At 35.8% G+C, this 17546-nt stretch overlaps 1 protein-coding gene across 1 annotated transcript in view; it reads left to right on the top strand.

Annotated features, from left to right (window-relative positions):
* Positions 1 to 17546, top strand: part of LOC106873196 (dual specificity tyrosine-phosphorylation-regulated kinase 1A) — a 95704-nt gene that overhangs the window by 47048 nt on the left and 31110 nt on the right. The window contains exons 2-4 of the mRNA XM_052968029.1: positions 307 to 599; positions 10497 to 10691; positions 12376 to 12523. Coding sequence (XP_052823989.1) covers positions 307 to 599; positions 10497 to 10691; positions 12376 to 12523 — 636 coding nt within the window. The remainder of the gene's footprint in view (positions 1 to 306; positions 600 to 10496; positions 10692 to 12375; positions 12524 to 17546) is intronic.

Raw genomic sequence — 17546 nt, 5'->3', positions numbered from 1 at the left:
ATATATATATATATATATATATATATATATATATATATAATTTATCTCTCTTATAAATTGTCATATTTGTGATATTTTTGTATTTCTTAAATACAGATTCAAAGAAAATTTGTAACCTGTGTGTATGCATTCTCACATACATACATACATACATACATACAAACGCAGGTATGTTGGTGCAAACAGGAAAAATAGAACTCAAAATGAGTATATGTATATTTTTATTAATATCAAGCATGCATACCCACACATGTATCTACATACCTGATTCTAATGATTTTTATATTTGCTTCTTTTTTATTGTAGGTCAGCTGGTGAAAGCTGGACATGTGCCCTCAATGGTGTATGGCCAGTTAGTTGGCTGCTCTGACCAGCTGATGATCATGGCAGACAGTGGCGCCACAGTGTCGTCACTGGCAAGCCACCACGACCTGAACAGTATGGCATTGAGCGCTGCTGCAGTAGCTGCGGCTACTTCACACCACCATGATCTCACTGCCATGCAGAAACGCATTCCATTAACTTTTCGTGACCCTAGCCATGCACCACTGCGTAAACTTAGTGTGGAACTTATTAAGACTTATAAACACATAAATGAGGTAAGTCATGTAACCCTAACTTTTAGCTTCTTTTAATTCTTTACTTTTGTTTTTTGTTTTTGTCTTGTTTTACTTTTGCTGTGATTGATGAATTGAATCAACACCAGTGAAGATGTTAAAATGTCTTGTTATTATCACACGAAAGGAAAATACAGATGTTAAGAGTTTATAACTCAGTTGTATAACTGTATGGTAGTATTCGACTCCACTTTCTCAGTTGATGAATTAAACTTTGTACAAAATATGAAATGATGTATGTGAGTACACCATTTCGAGCGTGGCCTTTGCCAGTAAGACATCCGAGCGAGATCGTTGCCAGTGCCGATGGACTGGCTCCTGTGCAGGTGGCACATAAAACACACCATTTCGAGCATGGCCGTTGCCAGTACCCGCCTGACTGGCCCTCGGGCCGGTGGCACTTAAAAGCACCCACTACACTCTCAGAGTGGTTGGCGTTAGGAATGGCATCCAGCTGTAGAAACTCTGCCAAATCAGATTGGAGCCTGGTGTCACCTCCTGGTCCACCAGTCCTCAGTCAAATCGTCCAACCCATGCTAGCATGGAAAGCGGACGTTAAACGACGATGAATGGGTTGAATCATTAAAATGTCAGAGAAATTACCTTGCAGTATTTGTTCTGGTTCTTTATGTTCTAAGTTCAATTTCTTTCGAGGTCATCTGTGCCTTTAACCCTTCCAAAGTTGATAGAATAAAGTGCTAATGAAATAACAGGGTCAGTGTAATCAACTGTTCTCTTCCCCTCAAAATCAAAATTGTTAGCCTTGCCTAAATTAGAAACAATTATTGTTTTTGCCATTTTCTTTTGTAAAGAGTCTTTAGAGAAAACATTAAATTTAAGAATCAAATCACCTCTTTGTTGTTCAATCCAGAGTCATCGTCGCTATCCTTTAATGTCCATTTTCCACACGGGCATGGGTTGGACAGTTTGAGCAGAGGTGGCGAGCTGGGAAACTGCACTAGGTTCCAGTCTGATTTGGCTTAGGTTCTATGATTGGACGCTCTTTCTAATGCCAAGCACTTTACAGTGTGTGCTTGATGCTTTTAAAGTGGCACTGGCACAAGCATTTTTATGTGGCACTGGCACAAATGCTTTTTCATGTGGAACCAGCACAGGACTCTTGTAGGCCAATCCTCTTTGCTAGGGGATGTGGCCTTAACACATCTGTTGTGGAGGATGGTTAATCAACATTTAATTTAATCAATAATTTTGTTATTCTGGAAATACAGCAACATGTATATTACACTGCTGTTATTAATATGATGAATGGGGTGAATTGACAGAATGGTTAGAGCACCAGACAGTGTTTGCTCTGGCTCTTCACATTCTGATTCCATGCACCACCAGGATCGTCTTTGCCATTCATCCCTGAAGGATTGATAAAATATAAGTGCCAATCAAATAACAAGGTAACTCTAAAATTTCTGGCTTTGTGCCTCAGTTAGACATTATTATTAAGGTATGGAAGGGCAGTAATGGTAAAATAATGAATTCAATGCCTTACCATATTTATTTAGTTCCATCCCTCTGAAATTTTACTGAGTTACGTTTTACTTTTTATCACTTTAGAATCAAAATTTTAAAAAGTACTAGGTTTGTACTAGCATTCACTAAAACCGACTCTACTTTTATCTTACAAATTTGAGATTTTGTTTTTATTTGGGGAACTAACATTTAGAACATTTATTAACCGTATTTAATCACATAAGTTGCATTCTTTTATACTTTTAACTAAAAGAAAAACTGTGCTGTGACTTATACACAGGACAAAACTAAAATTATGTAGGGTAATAATTTTGTACTATGATTTAACAGTAAATTAGTAAATTACTTATACACGAGTGCAACTTATAGTGAGTAAATGCAGTAATTAACCCTTTTTCTTATATATATTAACTCAGTATTTTTCAGAAAATTACAAAAGTTGTATAAGTATTGCGATAAAAATATTCTCACATGGAGTAACTAACTAAACTATCTATTAATGGTTTCATAATTTACCACTTAACATGTTTAATCTAATGCATACCACAGTTGGTGTGTGGAGAAGAAAGCTGAATAGAAATTTCTAATATGTCCTTTACAAAACTGCACTATGTACCTAAGTGCGTCTAATGACACAAATTTTTATTAGAGCTTATACAGTCCGTGTTCTAAATTTTAACCTACTTGTCTGGAATATGTAGTAGAACTAACTAGTCAGTCTGTATTACTTCAGATAGGAAATAGGAAATGAAATTTTTAAACAGCTGCAAAATATATCAGTTATGTGTGTGATTCAAGGGGAACAACTATTCTTTACACATAATCTCGTTTACTCAGGTTTTGCAATAATCTAAAAATATCTTTACTGAGGTAATGCCCTTTGAAGAATTCGATTTTTAAATAGAATTTTTACGTGTTTTATTACTTTTTATGATTCATAATTATAATGGTGCTTGATTGAGTTCAATTGACCATGCTTCACCTGTTTTATTTTTTTAATATTTCTTGCAGTGAATTGTATCATAGAGATTGTAGTAAAGTTTAAAATGGAAGTTAAATATGTTATGACTACTATTTTACCAAACTCACTTACTTACCCTGGAAAATCACATATGATGTTTTGTGTTCACATTATTTCAGTATTCACTAAATTTCCTTCATGGAAAAGTTTTTAAATAAATAACATATACTGATATTTATTGATAAGAAAATTTGCTCTAAATGTGTCGTCCCCACCTTATCTATTGCTACTGATAATTACAGAATTAAAGTAAAATCTGAACGTGAATATATTCTGTTTGATGATTTTTTTTTTTTTTTCCTCTTTAATAACAGCATTACTAGTAAAGAATGAGTTGATTTGTGAAATATTTTTCTTTAGTTGTTATAGGTTTATTTTTATTTTCTAGTATGAGAGAAATAGGTTTTTATATTTATTTACTAGATTGACAATTTTTGTTGTTTTTTCTTACAGCTGAATGCCTTTCTTTATTTACTCACCTATGAAATAGAAACTTACTCAAACTAGAAAACAGTTCTGTGACTTTCTCAAGGGAACAATCAAATACAGTGCTTCCCAAACTGATAAATACTAGCCTCATCCACAAAAAAAAATTTTGTTTGCCCCCACCCCATTTCTATTTATGAGTAAACTAAATATAGTTTATATCTTTAAAATTTTTTCATTCTTCACCATGGTGTGAGCAAGTTGTAATACCAACTTAATTCTAATTGACATGACAATTTTTGTTTGCCCCTTTTTTAAATTTTACCGCCCCTCTATAAGAAACACTGACTGACTTAATAGGTGTAATAAGGTTTGAACTCCTGACCGTGTAATCAAAAGCTCGGTGGTAATTGTGTCAGAAATTCCTTGCTACTTGTTTAATACCTAATACTTAGAATATAACCTCTATTTTAGAATTTTTACTCCCACCCAAAATATGACTGGCCATTCTTAACTTATTGACTGATTAAGTTTCAGTGATAGAGCATAAGACAACTGAAAATTTATCAATGGTTCTGTGGTTTCCAGATCTGAGCTGGACTCTTAGCTTTTCAATCTTCCAGTTTCAAGTATTTGATTGCTTATTTTTATTATACTTGCTGGATCTAGAGGAAGGGGCTTTTGCAATACTTCCTGGGCTGGCAAGATTGATACTATTAATTTTCCTCTTGAACCTTTGTAAGTCGACAGGTGTAGGGAAAGTGTAACCAGTGTGTATGCGTGCATGCATGCATGCACACACACGAGCTGGCAGAAACGTTAGCACACCGGGCGAAATGCTTAGCGATATTTCGTCTGCTGCTATGTTCTGAATTCAAATTCCGCCGAGGTCGACTTTGCCTTTCATCCTTTCGGGGTCGATTAAATAAGTACCAGTTACGCATTGGGGTCGGTATAATCGACTTAATCTGTTTGTCTGTCCTTGTTTGTCCCCTCTGTGTGTAGCCCCTTGTGGGTAGTAAAGAAATAACACACACACTCTCTCTAAGACATTGATTAATGAAATTAATATGTTGCCCTCTTTTATTTAACTATCAGAAACTTCATTATGATAGGAAAGTAAAACAGAATTTTTTATGCAGATAAATTCTTTCAGTTATTGAAATATGTACCTACATAAAATACAGTAAACCTACGATAACCTTACATACATTTAGAAACAGTCATTTGAGCAAAATTATATAGAATTCAATCAAAAAATAGGTTCACTTTATGAAGAAAAAGAAATTCCTCTGGACAAAATTATATGCAATTCAATAAACAAAAAAAATGCAGGTTTTTAAGTTTAAGCAACAAGTAAAAAAAATACAAAATAACAAGAAAGTATCAACGGTTGACTGCTTTATCTTCATCTTTAAGACCTTCATCTTAAGAGCTTCTAATTCTTCCCTGTAACAATCAACACTATCATTACTGATATTTTAACTTTAAGATCTCTGTTTAATATGGAGAACATTCTTCTTCAAGTTGTAGAAATCATTGAATTAGATATCTGTGGTTCTGTTAACTCCTTAAGGTCTTCATGGACAAGTGTCTTGTTACCAGAGTGCAATAAATCCTGACTATCGTCTTCATCAATTTAAATTCTACTTCTTACACCATTCGTACAAGGCTATTTATTACTGATTGAGATTGTTTTTATCCTCGATCCTATCATCTTTATATACATTTGATGTACATCTTGGGCAGTGAAATGGCTTGAATTTATAACTGTTGGGTTACTGCTGATTGTAATACCTGTTTTGGAACAATTCTACTATGCAGTGTCTCACCAGTCATTTGTCTTTCATCATCTCTTCTGAAACCCAGCCTTTCATATCCAACATCCGCTTTTCTCACATCTTCCAGTTCTCTGTTTTTATGGGTATCCTGCCATCAGTTGCTCTCAACACTTTTCCCACTAGCACTCATCTGCTCTTCTACAAACTTCAGCAGAAGCCTTTAATGCACAACCTCGTGGCTCACTTCTGCTCTGTATCTCTCATACTGATTAATATTAGTCACTCAACATATCCTTGTCGTTTCATTATTGTACAGCAACACTTATTGTGCATACCTCATACTGCCTGCTTTTCTAATGAAGGAAAAAACACTTTACTGTAAACAAGTTAACAATCCTCTAAACTTTTTCCATTCTCTTGTTACTATATGTTCACTACAACTACATCCATTACCAATTACATTATCTACCAATTGTAAATTCACTCGATGTAGTGAACCACCTCAGCAATTCATGAAATTCATTTCTTGGGTACTCCTGCAGCATTTTATTGTATTGCACATTTCATGTATCCACTGCTTCCACTGAATACACAGCTTTGAATTCCTTATTTTCAGCCTGTATATCAAGCAAGGCTATTTTTCAAATGGCACTGGAGTTTTGTTCTCACTTTTACTAATTGGCAATTTGGTCTTCACTACATTGATTTTTTAAGCCTTAAATTTTAAACATTGCTCCCCTGTCTGGAACATTTTCCCACCACTTCTCAACAGATTTTTCTCTGAAGATCTGCTCATCAACATATAAAGTCCATATGTGTAACAATCCAGATTCCATACTTTTGTGAATAGAAGTATTCAATCCACACTGTAAAGTGGTTGGCATTCGGAAGGGCATCCAGCTGTTAAAATCATGCCAAAACTAACCACGCCTATGCTAGTGCCACATAAAAAGCACTGAGTACACTCTGCAGAGTGGTTGGTGTTAGGAAGGGCATCCAGCCATAAAAACCCTGCCAAAACGGACACAGTAGCCTAGGCTAGTTTTCTACTTGGCCAGCTGCTGTCAACCGTCTTACCCAGTCATGCATGGAAGATGGACATTAAACGATGATGATGAAGAGAGCTGATGACAGAATCCTACTGGACATTTACTATGTTGCTAACCCTAAACTTTCTAACACCATCTTCATATATAAATTTCACAATCTTCACAAGGTTAATCTATGATTAGTGTAATCGTTGCCAGTGCCGATGGACTGGCTCATGTGCAGGTGGCACATAAAATACACCATTTTGAGCGTGGCCATTGCCAGTACCGCCTGACTGGCCTTCGTGCCGGTGGCACGTAAAAGCACCCACTACACTCTCGGAGTGGTTGGCGTTAGGAATGGCATCCAGCTATAGAAACTCTGCCAAATCAGATTGGAGCCTGGTGTAGCATGGAAAGCGGATGTTAAACGATGATGATGATGATAAATCATTGTTCTTCTGGATCAGGGCAAACCCAAGACTAGACAACAAGCACCTGATTAAATGAGTGACCAACATATGACCTGTTGCCTTCAATATCTTAATATGTATCCCTTAACTGCCCTTCTTTTTTGTCTTATGTCATAAGTGCCTTGATATAAGTCATGACTTCAATTTCCTTACTTCTCAAGTCATTCATTTATAAATGCTTCTATTCATGATATTAACTTGATTTATTAGCTAATGGAGTATAAAAATTACTAATGAAATATCAAAGTTCTTGTGCCAATTAATTATTAGATAAAGAAAACATGGATGATATGATTATTTTAAAGTATAGTTGATTTAGATTTGCTATTTGAATCCAGTGACACCAACTTCAAAATCTTGTCCTAATTTTCAAGAGGATTAATTTCATAGCTTCTTCTTACTTATCTTATTCAGGAAGGGCATCCAGCTGTAGAAACTCTGCCAAATCAGACTGGAGCCTGGTGTTGCCATCCGGTTTCACCAGTCCTCAGTCAAATCGTCCAACCCATGCTAGCATGGAAAGCGGACGTTAAACGATGATGATGATGATGATGATTCTGCTCCAGGAACTGCATGAAACTTTACTCAGTACCAAGTTGTAATTGTCATAGATATAAAACTTGGTGGTTACAAAATATAGAGCAAAATGCCACAAAATATCAGACAATTAAACACCAGGCAGCAGTTAAAATTACATTTTTATAGATAAACAATATTATTTTTCTGAACCAAAAATAATTCATAAGCACCTTATGCAATACTATATTTCAGAATCATATGTAGATTCGTAGGTAGTGTGGTAGCCATGCAATAAAAAATCATCTTTACTATCATCATTGACTAATATTAGGATTCATCATTTGGATACAAAGTTGATATATTTGTTTCAAACTTTTTGGCTGAAGGCCAGCAGTTTTACGGAAGGGAGTAAACCAATAGCATTGACCCCCAAAAGGATGAAAGGTAAAGTTGACCATGACGGCATTTGAACTCAGAATGTAAAACCAGAAGAATTGCTGCTAAGCATTTTGCCCAGTATGCTAACAATTCTGCCAGCCCACTCATTGTCTTACACAAAGTTCGTATATTAACTTCAATAACATATTATTTTTCACTCAGGTTATTCAATCTTTTAAATCCAATCTGGATTATATTCTGTTTTATTTTAAATACACCTTAATGTTATAGAGAGTATTGTTTAAATCAGAAGCAATTTACAGAACGTACATATATGAAATTGCCAAGACATCTCAATTACATTCAAAATTATGAAGAAAGTAGTAGATATAGTGTCATCCAGCCAGCTTTTTTCAATGTATCCTAATTGGAACCACTTAACTTCATAAGAGCTTAGTTTAGTTTTATTTGTATTTTCTTGCAAATATGGTTTCCAAGCTTGCCTACAGTATTGAAGGTAAAACTGTTCGACTTGTATACTGCTGAGCATATTTAGACTCGTATGGTTTTCAGTGACAAATAAAGATCCTATTTACTATTTTTGTTTTTGACCTATGTGAAATTATATCTACTGCATCGTTAATTCCAAAACCAGGTTTGTTCTTTTGTAAATATGATCAATATTATTGCCAAGGATTTTTCAGCCCGTTATTGTGCAAAATATCTATTTGTTATGTCTCAATGCTACTGCTATCTAGCACCTTTGGATGATCTCTATTCGACTGCTACTCAACACTCCTACCACAGCCAGACTACCTCTATTTATATGTCTTGGGAGATCCTACTTCTTCGCCTGGGGGCATCGACACAACACTATTATTCAGAAATTCTATATTCTTGTAAAGTGAATGTAGTGACTGTGCATTAATGATGTTCAAGTTGTGGCTGATGCCAATGTTTCATAACTGGCACCCATGCCAGTGGCACATAAAAAGCACCCACTACACTCTTGGATTGGTTGGCCTTGGGAAGGGCATCCAGCTGTAGAAACCCTGCTAAATCAGATTGGAACCTGGTGAAGCTTACTAGTTTTCAGTCAAACCGTCCAACCCATGCCAGCATGGAAAATGGACATTAAATGATGATGATGAAGGAAACAAGATTGACAGTACCCAATTTGAGAGTGTTTTCAAGATTTCAGCACAGGTTTGGCATTAGGCATCTAGGTTACATGTGGATGACATCTGGGTGCAGAAGTTTAGAGAGTGAAGAGTAGCATTATCCATGTTGTTAGGGTTAGGGTATGGACAGTAGTGACAGCAGATAGGTTGTTGATGTATAGAAGGTTAAAATGTGAGGGATGAAGCCAAACTAGGATTGCATAGGAGTTGATTACATGTGAGTTAGAGAAAAAAAAACTATTAGTACAAAAGATGTGAGAAAGATGGGGTCCATAGACAAGCAGATTAGCTTCAAATTCTCATGCCAAACAGTCAAATACTTTGTGATTTCAAGTGAAGCAACATTGATTTCATCAAATTTCTTGAGGGTGATGGCCCATGGGTAAGAAGAGCAGGTCTCCAGGTAAAAAGATAATCATTAAGAAAGAAGAACATGTCAAGATGTTGGATGTGGTTGTTGCTAATCACTTTCTCCTTCACTTTTTAGATGTTGGAAGTGAGAGTGACAGAATCGTAGATGGTAGGGCCAGAGAGGTTGCCCTTCTTGAGAATGCTGTAGCATGTTTCAAAACATCTGGGTAGATTCTTGTTGAGAGAGGAATGTAGATTGAAGGGTTTGGTGAGGAAAGTGCCTAACTTTGGGGCATATTGTTTGACAGTAATGGAATGAACACTGAGGAGGTCGATCATCTGAAATAATTGAAGGTATTTTCACACTTGGTATGTATGTACGCATAAACAAATGATAGATAGATAGATAGATAGATAGATAGACTCCCATGTCGATGGGACATATAAAGCACCATCTGAACATGGTCAATACCAGGTCTACCTGACTGGCTCCTGTGCCAGTGGCACATAAAAATCACCAACCAATCATGACCAGTGGCATGTAAAAAGCACCATCCGAACATGTTCGTTGCCAGGCTCACCTTACTGGTTCCAGTGCCGGTGGCACGTAAAAAGCACCATCCAAACGTGACTGTTGCCAGTCCCGCCTTACTGGCCCCTGTGCCGGTGGCATGTAAAAAGCACCCACTACACTCTCAGAGTGGTTAGTGTCAGGAAGGGCATCCAGCTGTAGAAATTCTGCCAGATCAGACTGGAGCCTAGTGCAGCCGCTGGCTCTCCAGACCTCAGCCAAACCATGCAACCCATGCCAGCATGGAAAACAGACGTTAATCGATGGTGGTAGCGGCGGCAGACAGACAGTAAGCTTGGTGGAATGGAACAGAATAGTTTCAGAAGAGTGTGTATATTGTGAAATGGGACAGCAAAGTAGACAGCAAATGTGGAGGCTCTCAAGTATTGTAGGCTGTTTTCTTTACCTAAACAATGCTCAGTATTTGTTTGATATGTTTAAATATTATATTTCACCACCATTTGAATATGCTAAATGCCAACAAATCTTTCACTGTCACCAGATATCCAGCCTAAACTAATTTTATGTTGTTTCTTTTATTATAATCAGAACAGTAATGCCAACGGTTTGAAACTCGCCTGAAAAATACAGCCCCTAATTTTGTTATATTAAATGCTTGCCTGGTATTTAACTAAACTTAACTAATGATATATCTTTCATTGAAGGTATACTATGCAAAGAAAAAACGACGAGCACAACTGCCACATGATGAATCAATACATAAGAAGGGACGTACGAATGTACCTGTCTATAATGACGGCTACGATGATACAAACCATGACTATATCATTACACCTGGAGAGAAATGGATGGATCGTTATGAAATTGATTCTTTAATTGGAAAAGGCTCTTTTGGCCAGGTAAGAAGGCAAAAAAGCAGTTGACCTCTTCCTCTTTCTATGTCTACCTATGTTAAGATCAAAATCTTTATGTTTCAAATTTCCAGTAGAGTTTTTCTTAAAAATATTTTGTTTCATCGGTATATATTTCTGAATAAAGTTGTATGAAACTTAATTCACTTCTGAAATGAAAATGTCAGCTTTTCCACTTTTTTAACTGCCTAGCTTAAACATAATAAAGTATTGCTTGTCAATTTGAAGTGAACACTGTCTGAAACTACTTAACAGAACCTAATGGCAGTTTCTTTTGGAGTTGAAAATATACTTTAGATTAGGTGCAGCATAACTGTGGTTAAGAAGTTCACTGCTCAACCATGTGAACTCAGGTTCAGTCCCACTATGGATAACCTTAGGCAAGTGCCATCTACTATAGCCTCAAACCAACCAAAACCTTGTGAGTGATTTGATTAATGCAGACTGAAAGAAGCTCAACGTGTGTGTGTGTGTGTGTATTAGTGTCTCCTTATCTTGGTGGCATATAACAGTTGTAAATGTCTCATCTCTCATACAAGAGGTATCATTCATTTCCAGTCTTCTGGCCATCTGGAAATATACCATTGCATAGACATAGGCGAGGGTTTGTGAGAGAAGGAACATCTAGTTGTACCCATGTAAACATGGAAAGTTGGATGTTAAAGCAATGATGAAAATGATGATTAATTCAACTTTTATACATGACCTGAACTCAGCCAACAAAAGTTTGAGATATAAGCAAATGCTACTTCTCCCAGACTACTGGCTTTAAACATGGGAAATTGTTATGCTTGTTGATATCATGTAATACCAAAGCTCGTCTTCATAAAGTATATATAAGAAATATACTGTAGAAAACATACACAGTGAATGTAGAGCATCTGCAACAATTGCAACATGTGTTGTCTGTTGGATGCACAATGTTTGCCTACAAAAAGGTGTGTCGATAGAGTTTGACTAACATGGATAAATAATGTAAATTAATCGTACATATTAAGTGAAAACATGATTTGCTCAAAAGTACCAAGATTTGAGAGGAAGTGGTTAGGTATAAGAAGATTAATCTCAATGGAGAAATGATGCTGAATTAAGATATGTAGATAAGAAACAGTATTGCGAACCTGAACAGCCATATCAGTGTTAAAAAAAATAAACCTGGTGATATTAGCAATATTGGAGAAGAGAAAGAAGTTGTTGGTAGAAGGGATAATGTATAGTAATAAAGAGGAAAAAAAATGAATGAAAATTGCAAGTTGATTTAGTGCAAATGAGTTGAGGAATCTCTTGAATATCAGAAGTCTAAGCATGTGCATCTAAGTTAAAATGGGTGATATACACTAAGTGAAGAAGTTCTTAGAGTGTTTACAAAGTAAAGAGATAAACCAGGGAAGACATAAACGATAGTAACTGCAAACTTTAAATAGTTAGGTCACTCTGATGAGAAAAAAGTGACCCATCTTGGATCAACTAATTCTGCAAGAAATAGATTTTAAATCATTAATAAGAATACTGATTAAGGACATTGTATGCCTCCCTTCTCTCTCTTTCTCTCTCTCTCTCTCTCTCTCTCTCTCTCTCTCTCTCTCTCTATTTATTGAGAACCATTTCTAATGAAATATATTTGTAGCACCTCCAAGTTCTTAAACATCAAACTTCATTCTGTTCCATCTAGGTTGTGAAGGCCTATGACCATGTTGATTTAGAATATGTTGCGGTGAAAATTATAAAAAATAAGAAGCCATTCCTTAACCAGGCACAAATTGAAGTGCGCCTGCTTGAACTCATGAACAAACATGATATAGAAAGCAAATACTACATAGGTAAGTGGGATTTGTTTTTACAAATAAATGCCTTTTCTATTTTTTATCCCTTTCCTTCATGTTACCACTTTTGGCCATCAGGCAACTTCATCTGGTTTTCGTGTAACTTTGGCCTTTAAATCATGTTTTCATATCTTTTATAAAATGACATATACAACAACCTTTACTTAATATCAAAATTCTGTGTTTTGATGGCTAGAGTATCAAAGATGTATTCTATATAACTCCTCACTGATCTAATTTGTCTTATACAAAAAAAATATAATGTACATAGCTTTTGTCATTTTCTGTCATGTACTGATGACATTGATAGATTGATTTATTTGTTAATAAATTAGTTAACTAATACACAATCCATAAAACATTTGAGTTTAGGGAGGATAGATTTGAAATTCCACAGAATGACATTTATTTCAGAAATGTAAAGCTACTACTGGTCTCTATAACTATATCCTTCCTTTCCTCTAATGTAACAACTTTATCAGGGTCCTAAAAGCATTAGAACAGTGGTCTTTAATCCATACACAATCTAATTAGATCATTTACAATGAGGTCATAAATTAATAACTATCCAAACCAATATTTATTTTCATTTACTTTTATCCTGTAGATCTTAGCTGCCATCCAAACCTAAATTCTGATATCATCTCCTATAGAATTCTTCTTTTGTATAACTCTCCATGTATTCCTTATATGACACTGTTTTTCTCCATACTCACATCCTTATTTCTTTTCAATTCATTGATCACTTGTTTTCTCATCCTCCTTTTAGTTGCACTTACTCTCAAATCTACATTGCATATCAAATACATTTTTGCTCTGACACTGCAAGTTGTCTTTCGGGCTCATATTTTATCACTAATTAGCATAAAATTCCTTAGTCACCTCTGTATTAAATCCACCTCTAGCACCTATTCTATATAACCTGTTATCCTCCAGTAATCTAAGCAGCCAAAAGTCTTCACTTCTTAGCTACTCTTGCTAATAGATGTCCCATCCTAATGCAACATCCTCAAAATATTCATTTACTGCCTTCTCCTTTCCTGCATATTAAATAGAACTAAGTTTTTTATGATTCTTATATTGTGGCACCTACTTTTAAATAGTGCTTTAGATCCAACATTGCTCATCTTTAAGCTTTTTGAGCATTCTGGAAACTCAGATTGTCTCCATAGAAATACCACAACATCCCATGGCTACAGTAAGGATTAACATGAAGAAAAGATGGAGGATGGTGTCAGGATCTTGATGACCTCTAATCCTCACCAATATCATTTTAAGTCCATTTCTTTCCTTGCTGGTTTGGATTAGATTTGTCTTTTCCAGTATGGTATCTCAACACTTGTTGCAGTTTGTCATCATTTCTTTCATGTGGTCCTGTGTCCTGAGATCAGATTTGACCAATTCTTCCCACATCTTTTTTGGTTTTCCACATCTGCAGACTCCTAATCTAAATCTTAGCCTGCTCATTGAGTATACTGATAGTCAGGTACAAAAGCTTTCTCTTATTACTGAAATGTTCTTTTAAATTCTATTTGTTTGGTTGCTCCACCTGTTACAAATAGCTGCAATCCCTCAACTCATACCCTGCCATTTTAAGGCACGTGAAAAGACATTCGAGCGAGATCGTTGCCAGTACCGCTGGACTGGCTCCTGTGCAGGTGGCACGTAAAATACACCATTTTGAGCGTGGCCGTTGCCAGTACTGCCTGACTGGCTTACGTGCCAGTGGCACGTAAAAGCACCCACTACACTCTCTGAGTGATTGGCATTAGGAAGGGCATCCAGCTGTAGAAACTCTGCCAAATCAGATTGGAGCCTGGTGTAGCCATCTGGTTCACCAGTCCTCAGTCAAATCGTCGAACCCATGCTAGCATGGAAAGCGGACGTTAAACGACGATGATGATGATGAAAACTCACATTAGCTTTGTTCCAGCATACCCCTAAAAATGGTAGGCTGGTCGCACCTGAAATGCCCTTCATCATAGGTCTTCTTGGTGAGGGTCAATGTGGAGCCTAAACAACAGTTGCAAAAGTAGTTTTAACAAGAAAAATAAGTTTGTTTTTTTAGCCAGTATTTAAAATTAGCTAAACTGGTGATTGACAACGTTGCTATAAATTTTGATACTGGAATTTGAATGTATCATTCTTTGTTTACTTTTAACCCTTTAGCATTCAGATTTCTCTGTCACATGTACAGCATATTTATTCACCTTATCTTTTGACGATGTGACTGTTTATTTTTAGAATGACATTATAGGGTAGGTGTGAGAGGCAGGATCAGGACATTTTGAACATATTTTGTCCAGATATGGTCAGTTTAAATGCTAAAGGGTAAAATTCATTCCTTCTTACATGTGTTTTAACCACTTCAAATCCAAGTCTTTTAACTGTTTCTGTACAATCATACACAAACCACCATCCAATGAGCCAACAAGGAAATAGCTATCAAATTATCTTAAATCCTACTTTACCATCTTCAAAAAGGAAGGAAACATTGGATAATATATTTCTAGATGGGATAGTCGTTGCTGAAACACTTTTGAATATAGATCTGCTCAATCATGTCTGATTTGAGACTAAAGTAATCTTTTATCTTTTACTTGTTTCAGTTATTAGACTGCAGCCATGCTGGGGGCACCACTTTGAATTTTTTAGTCAAATGAATTGACCCCGGTACTTATTTTATTAAGCTTGCTACTTATTCTGTCAGTCTCTTTTGCCAAACAGCTAAGTTAGAGTGACACAAACACACCAACACCAGTCGTCAAGCAGTGGAGGTGGGAGACAAACACAAACACAAAGACACACACACACACACACACACATATACATGATGGGCTTCTTTCAGTTTCTGTCTACCAAATCCACTCACAAGGATTTGGTTGGCCTGAGGCTATAGAAGACACTTACCCAAGGTGCCATGCAGTGGGACTGAACTTGGAACCATATGGTTGGGAAGTAAGCTTCTGACCACACTGCCACGCCTGCACCTAATAACTATAATCCAACTTCAGCCCATTTCCTTCAGTTCTTAACACTCCAGTTGTCTCTTTTTTCACTTGGGATCAGGAGACTGTATTTCTCAGGAATTATTTATTTCCTCTTATATACTTACATATATATATCCAGTACATAAGTAATAAGTTACAATGACACCAGTTATTATATTTTTCATACTATTTATCTAATCAACTGGAAATTAGCCATTTTAAGCTAGTTTAATTACTGAGCTTAAGCTTCTTCATCAGGTTAGTGATTATTTTTTTAGCATTTGCATTTCTGTTTGATTTCATATTTATTTATATATTTCCTTACAGATTCTTTATAGCATGTAGTCCTTTTGATTATTTGTAGGCAAAGGAGGTAGGTGGAGTCTAATTCTATTTTGGAGTTAGAATTACGAGCAGGTAGAAAGTTGATTGGTTGTAGATTATTCCTCAAACCTCAATACTTTTCAAGTGTTATATTAATCACTATGGGAATGAAAATGTTGTGCAAAAATGAATGAATCATTTAATCACATGCCAGCAAGCTTTCTTTTTCACATAGGCTTATATGATAAAGTTAGCCAGGTGAAGCCTATCTTTCTATAGGCTACTGATTACAGCCAGAAATCACTGTTACAAAAAATAATTGAAATGAAATGGCACATTTAGGACTTAAACTTGTTTTGTAGATTCACTTGCTAGAAACTTTAACATTACTTTATCATAGTCAAATGACAACATTTATAAATAAAAGCAATTTTGAAAAACAAGTGGAAAAACAAATTTGAATGTTAACTCAGCATCCCAAATTACATCCTTTTAAAAAGAAACCCTCCTGTCTTCATGTGGATTCATTTTTCTGTGCTATAGTTTTGTTGATGACTAACTAAATCCATATTTCTTAATATCAAGGAAAAGTTATCTGCTTCTTGAAATGTCCCTTGAAATATTGGGTCATCCCATAAATAATGCAGTTTTTTCAATTGCATGAACTAAAAGTTGGAGGGGGACGGGATAAACTACCTGCATCAACTTGCTATAAAAGCAGGTAGTAATTTTACCTTGTCCTTATTCTTAGTGCAAGTTTTGAAGAGTGTGGTTCGATTTTAACAGTTATTTTTTCGAAGTCATAATGAAAATGACAAAGGAGCATATTTGGAATATTTTGCTTTATGAGTCCAATAAAGGCAACATTGCAGTGGAAAGTGCAAAGAATATTAATGCAGTATATGGGGATCAGACAATAAGCATAAGCTAGTATCAATGATGGCTCCAGAAATTCCGAGCCGGAAACTACTGCCTAGAAGATGAGCCTCATCCTGGAATATCTGTAAAGCTTGACAAGGATGTCCTGCAAACCCTGGTGGAACAAAATCCCATTGTAACTGTTGAGGAACTAGCAGAGAAACTTGCATTTGGTCATTCAAGTCCGCGCTAGAAGAAAAACGACCATCCTTGGTTTTCAAGACAAAAGGTGTTCTTCCATCAGGTTAATGCTCAACCACATACAACAAGAATGACATTCCAAAGGCTGGAACAGTTTGAATGGGAAATGACGCCCCACCTACTATATTCGCCAGACATTACCCCATCTGATTATCATTTATTCCGCAGTCTTCAAAATCATTTGGATGAAAAATATATGAATTCTGTAGATGAGGTCAAAATAGTATTAGAGAAGTATTTTTCATCACAGACAAGTGAATTTTGGAAGAGGGGCCTTGCAAATCTACCAGATAGATGAAAGAGCATTGTAGAAAATGAAGGAGAGTATATTTTAGATTAAAAAAGAACTTTGTTTATCTTAATTTTGAAAAATAAAGAAGTATAAAAAAAACCACATTATTTATGGGATGATCCAATACTTTGGTGGTTATTTTTACTATTACCGTGTATGGTAGTATTTCTTTGCCAAATAAAAACCACACCAGCTTCATAATAACAAGTCTTACATTAGTAACCAAATCATTTTGAAACATTCTGAGAAAGTTTTTCAAAATGTCTCCACCACAACCATTTAACACAAGACTTTT

Source organism: Octopus bimaculoides, chromosome 5 (genome assembly GCF_001194135.2).
Source record: "Octopus bimaculoides isolate UCB-OBI-ISO-001 chromosome 5, ASM119413v2, whole genome shotgun sequence".
In the NCBI taxonomy this organism is placed as follows: Eukaryota; Metazoa; Mollusca; class Cephalopoda; order Octopoda; family Octopodidae; genus Octopus; species Octopus bimaculoides.
This window is presented reverse-complemented; position numbering and strand designations above follow the sequence as displayed.